We start from the raw sequence: 12,934 nt of genomic DNA on the forward strand, positions 1-12,934 counted from the left end.
AATTAATCTTATTAAAAAAATTTAATAAGATATTACATAGTTTGTTTCAATTTATCAGTAATAGTTCCAAAGGTTTTGAAAAAAGAGGAAGAAGACTATGTGCTGCTCAAACGATTTAATACATCAATTTACATATTTACAATTATTATAAAATTGATTTTTATAGATTTTTATAGATTATGTGTCACATGTAACGGCTTATTGTTGTTGGCACTTAAAATTGTTTCGTACGTTTTTAATGCAGTAAGGCTCTTCCTTCTCGACAAACATATCGTATTGTCCTTCTATACGACTATCTAATATATTATTATCCACGATAATACAATCTTTCGTATCAGTTGTAGGACGTTCAGGGGCTCTAAAAAAAGTCCAAATCATAATCAGTGGCAGTTACAAAATAACAAATTATCATTTATATACAGATTTCTTTTGTTTTGCTTACTTTTTGAATATCGAATTGTTTCTGAAAAAGAAAAATAATATATAATTTATATATATATATATGTGTGTGTGTGTGTGTGTAGTATGTGTTTTATAAAATGTATAAAATTGAATATGATGAATTTAATGAAAGTTTTCATTTAGGAAAGACTCGGAAGTTGGCTCAAGCTGAAATATACCGAAAAAAAGGAACTTACTTTATAAGAGTACCAAGGAATCCACAATCTTTTTCCACAAGTATAGTAGTTGCATAAGCGACGGATCTGCTATGACTGCAAGAGACATCTATGCCTACAAATTTATTTTGTTTACGACTCTTTTTCTCTGTCATTTTAGCAGCATTCACAATCTATACAATAATTAGATGTACTGAAATAATTAATCTACTCACTACATCCTGATTGTATTTTTCCGAACATTAAATCTAGGTGACCTATAAATTTTGATATCCCGAGGCTCGATGTGTGAATAACTGTTAAATATTCGGTATCGTTATAGCAAAGTCTGTCGCTGCATTTATTGAATCCGAATAAGGGAGCCGCAGGATCGCAAGCTATGATTCTCGGTATCGTGAAGTTTGATTCTTGCATCTTCTTCGCAGCGAAACCGCACACGTGTGCGCCAAGACTATGGCCGATGAACGTGATATTTTCTATTGAAATATTGCTTTTTTCGATCAAAATTGTGGTGTAACTGGAAAAGAAAATTCATTCAAATACAATTCAAATGAATTGTGAGCATTGTATCTTTGACATATGAACTTAAGTTTTATGAGTTGAATACAATGTTTATTATATATATATATATATATATATATATATATATATATATATATATATATATACATACATACATATATATATCTTTTTTTGAAAATAGATATACTTTGCCATGAGAACACCTATTTCACGAGTGTTTTTCACCGCACTGGGATATTCTGCAAGTCTGACGACAGGTATTCCATTTGTACAAGCCGCATCAGACCAATTTAATGCAAATACTGTATAGCCTTTCTATAAGAGCAGAAAATTATTTATTATTACTAAATTCTTGATTGCAATTTTTACTGAATTTTACAATACTTTTTTATTTAAAAGAAGATTTTTATCTTTTGTAGGTGCGTTACAGTTTTCAATTTCAATGACTCGATGTAACACTTACCTGTATTAATTTCGAAATCATTTCTTGAAAGCTGGATGCGTTTGTGGAACTGATGAAACCGTGAACCACGAAGAATACCTGTGACGATGGATCGAGATCATCACAGCATTCTTCTATTCCGACATTTTTGCCCTCGGGATAATGACTAAAAAAAGATAAACGTAATTATTGTAAGAAAATCAACCATGGATATTCATGCCTTTTTCACCTATTATACTGAATCACCGATATCGATTTATCACCGAAGACGCAGGAATGACTTAAATCAAAAGAGAATGGCTCCGGATTGGGCATGGCATGTAGATATGTGCATTGTGCAAGAAAAATCAAAAGTATCGCAGTGATCGCCTTCATCGCACACAAAAGAAAATATTACTGAATTGTTAGAAGCTGATCGTGGGATCAAGTTTTACAATTTTCAAAAGCTGGACGCCATACGTATATAAGTACTATGCAAAAGTATTGACATTCATAACATTGCAGTCAGCGGCTGTGCAAACTGTTTGATGATCGCGGAAATATATTTTACAGTACCAAACACTCAACAATGCACATTGCCATCGTGTGCATCTCTTCCTGCTGCAACTCGCTTTTGTTTCTAATATTATCCGGCAATAAAAATGACAAAGTATGGCATGATCAGACATTAATTTTGACATAATGACGCTCTTGATATTATTACCTTGATATTATAACATGGTATGCGTCATGCTCCTAGAGCTTTACATCGTTTACTTAAATTGAAATTTTTATTAAACTGAAAGGTTTTTATAGAGGTCTCATATATTTTTGCGAAATACATGTGTATTAAAATAAATGTCAAATCATAAACGAAATCAAAATAAATGTCGATGAGCAACCAAATCTTGCAGAATTTCTGTAAATCGTGCTTCGATCGGAATTTCCATTTTCTTCGATGTAATTGCATTTGTATGAATCTGTAAGGATGAATAGAAATATTTAAGTATATTTGCGACTATTTTGAGAATATTTAAAATGTGCGAATTTACTTATGTCCTGCTATGGTTTCATATATTACTGTTTTAGTCATACAATAGAGAAAATCATAGACATATACGATCGGACAAAATCTTGAGTGTCTATTTTTCTGAATTTAGATAAATTTAATTCAATAAATCATTTTTAAACTTTTATTCGTAACTATGCTTACAGGCTGAAACCGTAGCAGTCGAATACTAATCCCCCTAATAATATCCTAACAATTAATTATACACACACACACACACACACACACACACACACACAAGGATTACATACAAAATCGGACAAAATCTTGAACGTCTACTTTTTTAATTTAATTTAAATGAATCAAACTTTCATTTGTAATCACGGGCCGTTTACTTACGATCTGAAACCGTAAAGACTGTAGGAAATAAGTAAATTCGCACATTTTAAATATTCACAAAATAATCGTAAATATAAATGAAATATAAATGAAATCATGGTCATCACATATTTTCGTAATATATATAATAAGTAAACTTTCTAAAAATTTATTACGTATACATATACATTCACTTATTATATGATATATTGCTAATAATAAAAATTCTAAAATGTTTTTCTATTTTTATCTGCAGAAAAGAAACATAAAAACGAAATTTTTAAAAGATTTACGGACAATATTAATTAAATAAGATTAATATGATATATAAGATTAATAATAGACAATTATGAAAGCAATTTGATTATTTCAGTTACAAGTCTAACTTAAAGATAATTGGAATACACGCGCGTGTGAAAATTAATTTCAGATATCTACTATTTAAATATTTAAATATTGTAATCTTTACATCACGCTTTTGATAATAAATATAGCAACAAATTATTCTAATTAACTAATAATTGAAGAAAAGATAAAACTTAAAATAAATCCTATTGAAGAGATAGAATTATGTCAAGCATGCGAAAATTTAAATATGTAGAATATATGTCGCATATGTGTAGAATAGAATTTTATATAAAGAGAAGCATCATTGACGATTGATATATCAAAATCGCCATTTTGTGTTTATGAGAAAACTATAGATGTAAATACATTTAGAAAATATAATTAAGTAAGGATGTCGTCATGCGGCGTAACTTGCATAAGCGTAATTTGCATATTCTAGTATTCTAAAACACATTACGTCATTCTGAAAGCGTTCTTTCACATAGAGCATATTTCGCGGAATTTCGAGAAATGCGTAATTAATATAACCAATTGCTGATTAGGATTTCTGTTGTACTCTCTATCAGAAATGCTAAACTAATTTGTGATTGATTTTTGTAATCTGCGTAGCTGGAAAAGTACGCTTCATGGGGAACCGAGATTTTATGTACGAGTATGTGTACGAACAAGTCAAATAAATGTGAACCTAATCTGTGAGAATATATTCAGAAGTCATTATGGACTCTGATTTGTTGTTATTAATAATATGGAAGCTATGGCAAAAGTGGAAGAAGATGAAACAATCTCAACAACAGAAAATTAGATATAATATTTTAAAATTGTTTGGAATATGGAAACTGATGGTATACCAACAGGAAAAGATTCATCATAGAATGTAGATGCGTCCGATATTCACAGAAAGACGAAGATTATTACAGGATGACAATCTGATTAAAGAAATAGAATTTGAAGATTACGAGATGTTCTACAATTATTCTAGAATGTCCATAGAAATGTTTAATCAGTTGTTAGATATTGTTGGACCAAGCATTGAAAAACATTATAAATTAATTTATATATATATATATATATATATATATATATATATTATAAATATTATAAACATAAATTAATTTATTTTATAAATATATTTTAACATTATATAAATTTATTTTATATTATAAACGTTATAAATTAATTTATAACGTATATATATATATATATATATATATATATATTTATTATTAATTAATTTGATATGATGATTTAATTAATCATTATTATATTAATTAATTAAGTTATTCTGATTTGATCTTTCTTCATTTTGCCGAAAAGCTCTGATTATTCTGATTACTCACTGTGTGTGTGTGTGTGTGTGTGTGTGTGTGCGCGCGCACGCGCGCGCGCGCGTGTGTGTGTATGTGTGTGTATATGTTTTTTCCGCAAAAAAATTAGATTCAGCGTAACAATAGCGTAAACAGCAAAGTAATTAGGCGGATCTGATGTTCAAGTGAAACGATATGATTGGTTGCAAGTTACGCTTACGCAGTTACGCCACATATGACGGCACCCTGAGTGTCGGTCCACAATAGGTGATTTAAGCTTTAAGAAGTAAGAAATTGACCAATTATAATCGAATATGAAAAGAATAATTGATTATGTTTGGTCAATTTCTTACGGCTTAAAGATTAAATATCTATTAGTGTCGGTCCACAAGTATTTAATCTTTAAGTCGTAAGAAATTGACCAATCATAGTCGATTATTCTTTTCATATTCGATTATAATTGGTCAATTTCTTACTTCTTAAAGCTTAAATCACCTATTGTGGACCGACTCTGACGCATAGAATGACGCGTAGAACAGATCTAAATGTTTAGAATCATTGTTTATTGTAATTGGAATAGACTTTTAGATCCATGTGAAATTTAGAAGAATATATCAATGAGAACGAGTGCTCATTCAATGGTTGTATAAATGTGTGTTTTCTGAACGCAGTTTATGGCCTATACTTATATAGTCAAGATATTTGATTATGTTGGTGTTGCTTTGTCAAATTGAGGCGTGTGGTTTTTGTTTCTGCATAAATTTTTACTATTATACAACTTAGCGACTGGTTACATTATATCATTTGACTGCATCCCATTTTTTGACATAATTAAGAATACATCTTTTAAGTAATCATGGTGGAGGAAATTCAAAAAAAGCTTCAGAATGAAGCTGATACGCTAAGACAAATCCAGAAAGGTTAGAAGATGTTCATGAATATTTTTTTGGATATTGGTACGTGTTATTCATTTATTTCATTATTTTTATCATATCAATTGCATTTGCAGAATATAACAAGGCATTAAGTCAGAGGCAGCAATTGGATGGACAGCTGAACGAGAATATTATGGTGAAGAAGGAGTTGGACGTTTTGAAAGAGGAAAATGATGTATTCAAATTAATAGGTCCTGTACTCGTGAAGCAAGATTTATATGAAGCCAAGCAAAACGTCGACAAGCGCATGAATTATATCAAGTCCGAACTGTAGGTTTATTGGTTATAATCTGAATCTTGATACTATTTTTAATTGTTTTTATGTTTTTATGTTTATATATAAAAAATTTTAGAAAACGTGTGGATGACATGATGTCTACTTTGGACAAGAAGTTGGATACACAGAGAGATGTAATAGATAAATTGCAACAAGCGTTTCAGCAAGCTCAAATTAAAGCATCCATAAATCAGTCAAAATCATAATATTATATAGATCACAGTTTTGTGGCATTATCATTTGTATAATTAATACCTAATAATAAATACTAAGTGATATTGTTCAATGTACATATACATATATGAAATCTTATCATTTGGCAATATCATGTATTTCTGTTTCATTTATTTGTTATAGGTAATTATAATGTAAATCTTGGTTATGTGTTACAATTATCATTCAAGTGTAATTTATGTAAATTAAAAAATATAAACTTTCCAAAATATTTTTCCCTTTGAAAACCATTCTTACAGCAGTTAATAAGACAGATTATTTTCTGACAATTATGATAGATTTTTTGCCTTCGAAAAGTTATGTCATTACTGTAATGTTATTGAATTATTTTTCAAATGCCCCGCCGAATGACGTCGAGTGGTTTAATAACATGGCGGCGATAGTGCCGCTCGCTTGAAAATAATCTAACCATCATCAGATGGCTATAAATTTTTATGCGATATTCATTTCACATTAAATAACAGATCTAACTAATGAAAATGTTATTAACGTTGAAGCCGGATCATAAGAAGCACATATTGTTTTTAGTTGAACAATCATTACCAGGTATGAACGAGAGTCATCCGTTGATGTTTTGTATTGTCTTACAGAAAAATAAAGTGATTTCCTTCTGAAAGTTTTACAGGACTTTTGCAAGTTAGCTTTAGATTATCTGCAGAAAGGCCCGAACGTTAAGATGTACAATGCTGCCGCTCGTAAGTAATTAATTGTTGTAACTATTAAAATGATGTGTATAACTGTTAATTGCAAAAGTTAATTGGAAACTATTAATTGCAAAAGTTAATTGGAAACTATTAATTGCAAAACTGTTAATTACAAAACTGTTAATTTGCTATGTTTCAGAGAAATTAAATGTCGAACAAGATGTAATTAAAAATTCAGTAGAAGGTTTGCTCAATCTCTTGTTGGAAAGTTGCAAATACAAGGTGAGAGCTATTGACAATAATACAAAATAAAAATTTGTTGTAACAAAACCATTGTTTAATATACTTGAGTTTTATAGCTAAGCGCAGAGGATTTCCAGGATTCTGTGATTGCTTTAGGTTTTACAGAAGATCAAGAGGCAATACTAAGTAAATTATACAATGTTAAAAAGGATGAAGTTTCAGATGCACTGGAAGAGATTGGATTTAAACTGCCTAAGTATCATGATATGGAATGGAGATTTGAAGTACAGGTAGGATCTTCACTTTTACTTAGTTCCTTAAAATATTTAAATAAATTAAATCTATAATTGAATTATTTTATGTCGTAGACTGCATCAAGGTCTCTATTGAAGCAAATTGCACCACTTATCACATTAGACTTATCGTTAAAGAATCCTAATAATCCAGATGAAATTGAGCATGTTCTGTTACAAACTGATCCTACTAACTTGCTTCATATGACTCAAGAATTAGAAGAAGCTCTGCAAGAAAGTCGGAGTCAACATGTTCGAAGGATTTCAAGAGCAGTGAAATGAAGCTTTCTCTAATTTATATAAATATATTTAAGGCAATGAATGTAATATATATATATATATATATATATATATATATATATATATAAAATATAAATATGCATAATAATAATCTATAAGAATGTTTGAGGAAATAAATAAAAAAAATAAAAATTTTTCATAAAAACTACTAAATAAGTTTAGTTCTGTTATCTAATTCATTTATCGTCAGCAGCTGTAAAGTTTCACTCCGATCAGCTCATCCTAAATGATATGTGACAATAATCACATACATATATATGCTATAAGACAATTTTCAGATTTAATCTGGTATATTTGCATATAATTGAATAATATTATCAGATCTTTTTACTAGGAAAGTATATAAGCGAAAATTCTTCAGTTCTTTTTATATTTGTATTGTATGTGATACAGTTACAAGCTATTGTTTCTTACAGAATATTGATGTTTCATAGATTAGAATTTTTAATTGTCCTGAATTCAAGATTCTAGATCCAGCAACACAATACCTTGAAATATTTTAGTGTCAAAAAGTATGCATATTTGTTTCCACATATTACTTTTTAAATTGCCAGTAATTACCTTTCAATAATATTTTACAGAAAATGGAATCTCTTATTACAATAGGCATTGAAAATTTGACTCCAACCATTTTATCTGGAAATTCAACTATGGCATTGGATAATATACTAATAACGACGAACGGACCTCGAGCTTTGCAACAAATCATGGGTTTTAAAAATCAGACTGTAATAGATAAAGTATCTCCGGATATGCTGCACTTAATTGATCCACATTGGTTAATTTCGATTGTTTCACGCTGATATTCTTTTACAATTTAGCAATATACTATTTTGCAAATTCAATTTCACCAAACTCTAAATAACAGGTACCGGTTTCCATCAATGGATCCAATATGGCATAAAATTCTAGGTCTTGTAATGGTCATATTAGTATTTATGGGATGGATCGGTAATGGTGTGGTGATATATATATTCTTAATGACACCATTCCTGAGAACACCGAGCAATCTTCTCGTGATAAATTTGGCTTTTTCGGACTTTATCGTGATGATTATCATGTCACCTCCTATGGTAATCAACTGTTATTATGAGACTTGGGTATTAGGTAATGCAAAGTGTTCTGTTTTTATTAATATTAATATTTTATAATAGTTTTTGTATAATTTATAATTATTAGTAATTAACAAATTAATTTTATATTAAGGCCCTTTAATGTGTGATATATATGCCATGGTTGGCTCTTTGTGTGGATGTGCTTCAATATGGACTATGACTGCTATTGCTTTAGATCGATATAATGTTATAGTAAAAGTACGTATAATATATTTCTAATATTAATAATATTTCTATTAAATAATAAATGAGAAATTAATGTGAATAAATCTTAGGGTATGGCGGGAAAACCACTAACTATCAAAAAAGCATTACTTGAAATTTTATTGATTTGGATTTTCGCTTTGGTATGGACAATTTTATCTATGATGGGATGGAACAGGTAAAGTTAAAAAAGTTAAAAATTATACAAGAAAGATATATGCATAGTGTGTTATAATAATTTTATAATATAATATAATATAAATTTATAATATAATATAAAAATTAGTTATGTGCCAGAAGGCAATATGACTGCTTGTGGGACAGATTATCTTATCAAAGATTGGAGTTCTAAATCTTATATCTTGATGTATTCGATATTTGTATATTATACGCCGCTCTTCACTATAATTTACAGCTATTACTTTATCGTTTCGGTAAGCACATTTATAATATTTATAATATGGAAAATGATTTACAGTCTGCACAATTTTGAAACTTTTGAATTAATAGGCAGTAAGTGCTCATGAAAAAACAATGAGAGAACAAGCCAAGAAGATGAATGTCCAACCTTTACGATCTGGAGATAATCAAAACATGAGCGCAGAAGCAAAATTGGCAAAGGTGAGGTGAAAAAAAAGGAATTATATTAAAAAAATTATAAATATATTACGCGTACTTTAAATATTATGAAAGAAAATAATCCAAAAAAATAGGAATTGATATTTGTTTTATTAATTACAGGTAGCTTTAATGACTATTTCCTTATGGTTCATGGCATGGACGCCATATCTGGTTATCAATTACATAGGTATTTTTGGGGGTGCTAGCATTAGTCCTCTTTCCACCATCTGGGGATCTCTCTTTGCAAAGGCAAACGCTATATATAATCCAATTGTTTATGGAATTAGATAAATGGTATTTTTGAATGGAATATATATATAATTAGCACATTAATTCGTTTTTATATTTTATTCTGTACAGTCATCCAAAGTATAGAGCAGCACTAAAGCTACTATTCCTTGTATATGGCTCGACTGAGGATCTATCTGCGGCTACGAAAATTACAGAGACAGAATCGACGGTGACCACAGCGTAATTTCGAGCAATGTATTCTAATTTCTAAATGATGCAATTAGAATATATTTCTCAAGAATATCGACGAATCTCAGTGCTAATAGATATGTGATAAATATGTGAAATATGTGCAAATTTGTAAAACTTCAATATTTGGCGGATAGCTAATAATATACAAAGAGCTGTGTATATGAAATGTTGAGGTGGTTGTTGACTAACTCTACAATATGTTGTACAAAATGAACTTTTATTTGGTTTTAAATGTTCTCTTTTGTTCTCTACTTGTATCGCAGGTGTTAAATATTACTGCTTTTACAAGGATGAAAGATAGAAGAATACTTAGCCAATTGTAGTAAGCAACAGGATATTATTCAATAAATCATTTGTAATAATTTAAGAAGGCGATTTCTATTGATCTTAAGATATAATTAAAAAATATTGTAGTATTAGAGAGATATATATATGTTTAAAATTTTTATGGTGTAATTAGAACTCATACAGATTGCATGCAGAATTTATTTGTTAGTTCTAAAAAATTAATTATAGACACGATATCACACACATCGCGAATATTTTTTATGGTGATATACTTTTAACGATATTATATGACCAATGTTTGCTAATTCCAAAATGACCATGTATTCCGTTGTCTTGAAGAGATGGTAAATTTACAAACACGCTATGAGACATTTGTAAGAAATTCTCGTGGTGCGATCGAACTATACAATGTATCATAGATAACATAACTAACAGTTATAAAAAAACTGTCAAGTTAAATTTCCTTAAGTTTTCAGTTGTTAAAGTTTTTCGCATATTGAGCTTCGCATCTTGGTCTTGTTTAGATTTTATTTTGACCACATACGATATTTCTCTTGCGATATAAAATCATGATTAAGTATATATATATATATATATATATATATATATATATATATATATATATATATATATATACACACACACATACACATACATTCTCGTTGGTGAAATACATCTTTCGCACACATTATTTAATGCAGCTATTTACAACTCATCCTTGATGACACAGTTTTTTGTGACGGAAATATAAGAGTATGTCATGGTATTATATTCATTTGTAAAATGCATTGTCAAAAAATCGATGTGTACAGAGTCATGATTTTATGCGGCAGGTTTTTCGCCTTCCGTAACCGTAGTAGTCGTGGACATTGTATCCGCGCCAGGCGCTGGCTCCGTAGTACATGACAGAGATGGAAACCTTTGGAAGAGAGCAGCTCGGTACTTGGGATGACTAGAATTATACAGAGGAGAGATCAGTATTATTAGAAATAATACAATTTGTCTCTACATTTATCCGTGTCTTATTCGTTAAAAAATGATCTAAGAGATTTAAGAGAACGGAATTGTCGGAACTTACCTGATGCCATACACAATAGGATTGTATACAGCATTGGCTTTCGCAAAGAGTGAACCCCAGATCGTGAAGAGTGGACTGATCTTGGTTGTTTCAAAGATGCCCGCATAATTGATGACTAGGTAAGGAGTCCACGCCATGAACCATAGAGAAATGGTCATTAAAGCTACCTGTAATTAATAATGCATAATTAATAACGTCTATAAATGAGAATCAATAAATATAGAAGTTTTTTTTTAGAAAATCCTTGCCTTTGCCAGTTTGCATTCGGCACTGGTGTTTTGGTTCTCAGCCGATCGTAAGGAAGCGACATTCATCTTTTTTGCTTGCTCACGCATATTCTTTTCATGAGCAGCGACAGCCTGAATAATGAAGAAATAGCTGTAAATGATGAGGAACAATGGCGTGAAGTAGACGAAGATACTATAGATTAAGATATATGATCTGGAGAACATATCCTTGTTTAAGTAGTCGGTACCACAAGCGGTCATATTGCCTTCGGGCACGTAGCTGTAAAGAGGAAACATTATATATTGCCAATAATTTACAACATATTTAAAGATAGATATTTAATGTTATTTTAAACTCTTGTATTTTACCGGTTCCACCCAAGCATTGGCGCGATTGTCCAAATCAGTGCGAAAATCCAGATGGCAAATATGCGCAGGAGGGCGCCGTTAATGGTCATTGGCTTAGCAGACAAACCTTTGACAATTACGTTGTACCTGTCGAATGCGATCATCGTCATTGTCCATATGGAGCCACATCCGAACAGGGAGCCCGCCAAGGCGTATAGTTCACAGAATAAGGGTCCTAACACCCAAGTCTCGTAATAGCAGTTGATCACCTGTGCACGTTATCAATTAAACATACAGATCGCACTGAATGCACTTCATTTGTGAGCGTTTCTGAATGATGTATGTACCATAGCTGGAGACATGGCCAACATCATGAGAAAGTCAGAGATGGCGAGATTGATGACGAACAGATTGCTTGGAGTGCGGAGACTCTTGGTGGTGGTGAATATGTATATCACCATGCCGTTACCGATGACGGATATTACGCCGAGGACTCCAATGACGAAGCCAAGGAGTGCGTGCCACAGAGGGTTCATTGGTGGGAATTGGTACCAGTGGGCGTCGACCATGTGCAGCATCTCCGGTGGCACCTTGTCGACCACCGTTTGATTACCAAATCCGCCTCCTTGCGCTGCCCACGTGTAGGCTGCATGGCTTGGTCCGGATGCAAGAGACATTTGTACTACAAGAACACATTTTACATTGATGAATTCGTGTGTAATTATTCTTATATTGTCATTTAACTAAATAATATATTAGCATTTGTGAAAGAAATTATCATTTGAAAGTAAAAACACGAGGCAACAAGATGAACAAATTTAAGAGCTTTACAAAATTTTCATATTTCTGCAGTTGCAGGTAATGATATGCCATATAAAAAAATATATCCGGACGAATGTAAATCGTGGCTGTACGGTGTTGATCGCCTCACCTCTGTTGTTGCTACTTGAATAAAATTATGATAAATTGTGAATTAATCCAAATACACCGCAAGATTGCTGTCGTCGGCGTGATGTCTCGTAACGGGCCTTCTGTGAAGCTTGCA

At 31.0% G+C, this 12,934-nt stretch overlaps 5 protein-coding genes across 9 annotated transcripts; 3 read left to right on the plus strand and 2 right to left on the minus strand.

The window, feature by feature from the left end:
- Positions 1–100: 100 nt before the first annotated feature.
- LOC105433572 (phospholipase A1-like) lies at positions 101–2,232 on the minus strand. The gene is made up of 7 exons (XM_089084443.1): positions 1,811–2,232; positions 1,603–1,747; positions 1,327–1,454; positions 833–1,134; positions 639–732; positions 443–463; positions 101–358 (listed from the first exon to the last, which is right to left on the minus strand). Exons 1-7 carry the CDS (start codon positions 1,954–1,956, stop codon positions 199–201), a joined length of 996 nt encoding a protein of 331 aa, XP_088940569.1. The 5' UTR covers positions 1,957–2,232; the 3' UTR covers positions 101–198.
- A 3,046-nt stretch (positions 2,233–5,278) lies between these two features.
- On the plus strand, positions 5,279–6,254 carry Pfdn6 (prefoldin 6). Its single transcript, XM_011648946.2, has 3 exons — positions 5,279–5,519; positions 5,609–5,804; positions 5,888–6,254. The coding sequence occupies exons 1-3, from the start codon at positions 5,456–5,458 to the stop codon at positions 6,015–6,017; spliced, it is 390 nt and encodes a 129-aa protein (XP_011647248.1). The 5' UTR covers positions 5,279–5,455; the 3' UTR covers positions 6,018–6,254.
- Positions 6,255–6,396: 142 nt separating this feature from the next.
- Positions 6,397–7,681, plus strand: LOC105433612 (COMM domain-containing protein 2). The gene is made up of 5 exons (XM_011649001.3): positions 6,397–6,591; positions 6,663–6,740; positions 6,889–6,971; positions 7,049–7,222; positions 7,301–7,681. The coding sequence occupies exons 1-5, from the start codon at positions 6,519–6,521 to the stop codon at positions 7,505–7,507; spliced, it is 615 nt and encodes a 204-aa protein (XP_011647303.2). The 5' UTR covers positions 6,397–6,518; the 3' UTR covers positions 7,508–7,681.
- Positions 7,682–7,884: 203 nt separating this feature from the next.
- On the plus strand, positions 7,885–10,318 carry Lop2 (long wavelength sensitive opsin 2). 5 transcript variants are annotated; one of them, XM_011648947.3, is made up of 9 exons: positions 7,885–8,037; positions 8,107–8,303; positions 8,394–8,632; positions 8,732–8,838; positions 8,916–9,022; positions 9,131–9,278; positions 9,355–9,465; positions 9,586–9,759; positions 9,826–10,318. In XM_011648947.3, exons 2-8 carry the CDS (start codon positions 8,110–8,112, stop codon positions 9,754–9,756), a joined length of 1,077 nt encoding a protein of 358 aa, XP_011647249.2. In that variant the 5' UTR covers positions 7,885–8,037; positions 8,107–8,109; the 3' UTR covers positions 9,757–9,759; positions 9,826–10,318. The 5 variants fall into 5 exon arrangements, with proteins under 5 accessions (XP_011647249.2, XP_088940545.1, XP_011647251.2 ...); XM_011648948.3 differs by having other exon boundaries at positions 7,886–8,037; positions 9,586–9,714; XM_089084419.1 differs by having other exon boundaries at positions 9,586–10,318.
- A 102-nt stretch (positions 10,319–10,420) lies between these two features.
- LOC105433570 (rhodopsin) lies at positions 10,421–12,566 on the minus strand. Its single transcript, XM_011648943.3, has 5 exons — positions 12,237–12,566; positions 11,911–12,158; positions 11,563–11,821; positions 11,315–11,481; positions 10,421–11,188 (listed from the first exon to the last, which is right to left on the minus strand). The coding sequence occupies exons 1-5, from the start codon at positions 12,564–12,566 to the stop codon at positions 11,059–11,061; spliced, it is 1,134 nt and encodes a 377-aa protein (XP_011647245.2). The 3' UTR covers positions 10,421–11,058.
- Positions 12,567–12,934: the final 368 nt, after the last annotated feature.

This window comes from Pogonomyrmex barbatus, unplaced genomic scaffold (genome assembly GCF_055798465.1).
Source record: "Pogonomyrmex barbatus isolate J1 unplaced genomic scaffold, ASM5579846v1 scaffold9, whole genome shotgun sequence".
Classification (NCBI taxonomy): Eukaryota; Metazoa; Arthropoda; class Insecta; order Hymenoptera; family Formicidae; genus Pogonomyrmex; species Pogonomyrmex barbatus.

Coding starts and splice junctions, on each gene's coding strand:
- LOC105433572 (XM_089084443.1), bottom strand. CDS start 1,956: ATGAAGGCGATCACTGCGATACTTTTGATTTTTCTTGCACAATGCACA. Junction 1,455..1,602: donor TGATTTCGAAATTAATACAG/GTAAGTGTTACA, acceptor CTGCTCTTATAG/AAAGGCTATACAGTATTTGC. Junction 733..832: donor AAAAATACAATCAGGATGTA/GTGAGTAGATTA, acceptor ATAAATTTGTAG/GCATAGATGTCTCTTGCAGT.
- Pfdn6 (XM_011648946.2), top strand. CDS start 5,456: ATGGTGGAGGAAATTCAAAAAAAGCTTCAGAATGAAGCTGATACGCTA. Junction 5,520..5,608: donor GCTAAGACAAATCCAGAAAG/GTTAGAAGATGT, acceptor TTGCATTTGCAG/AATATAACAAGGCATTAAGT. Junction 5,805..5,887: donor AATTATATCAAGTCCGAACT/GTAGGTTTATTG, acceptor AAAAAATTTTAG/AAAACGTGTGGATGACATGA.
- LOC105433612 (XM_011649001.3), top strand. CDS start 6,519: ATGAAAATGTTATTAACGTTGAAGCCGGATCATAAGAAGCACATATTG. Junction 6,741..6,888: donor GATGTACAATGCTGCCGCTC/GTAAGTAATTAA, acceptor GCTATGTTTCAG/AGAAATTAAATGTCGAACAA. Junction 6,972..7,048: donor TGGAAAGTTGCAAATACAAG/GTGAGAGCTATT, acceptor TGAGTTTTATAG/CTAAGCGCAGAGGATTTCCA.
- Lop2 (XM_089084419.1), top strand. CDS start 8,110: ATGGAATCTCTTATTACAATAGGCATTGAAAATTTGACTCCAACCATT. Junction 8,633..8,731: donor TTATGAGACTTGGGTATTAG/GTAATGCAAAGT, acceptor TTTTATATTAAG/GCCCTTTAATGTGTGATATA. Junction 8,839..8,915: donor GATATAATGTTATAGTAAAA/GTACGTATAATA, acceptor AATAAATCTTAG/GGTATGGCGGGAAAACCACT.
- LOC105433570 (XM_011648943.3), bottom strand. CDS start 12,566: ATGTCTCTTGCATCCGGACCAAGCCATGCAGCCTACACGTGGGCAGCG. Junction 12,159..12,236: donor TGGCCATGTCTCCAGCTATG/GTACATACATCA, acceptor TAACGTGCACAG/GTGATCAACTGCTATTACGA. Junction 11,189..11,314: donor CCTATTGTGTATGGCATCAG/GTAAGTTCCGAC, acceptor GTATAATTCTAG/TCATCCCAAGTACCGAGCTG.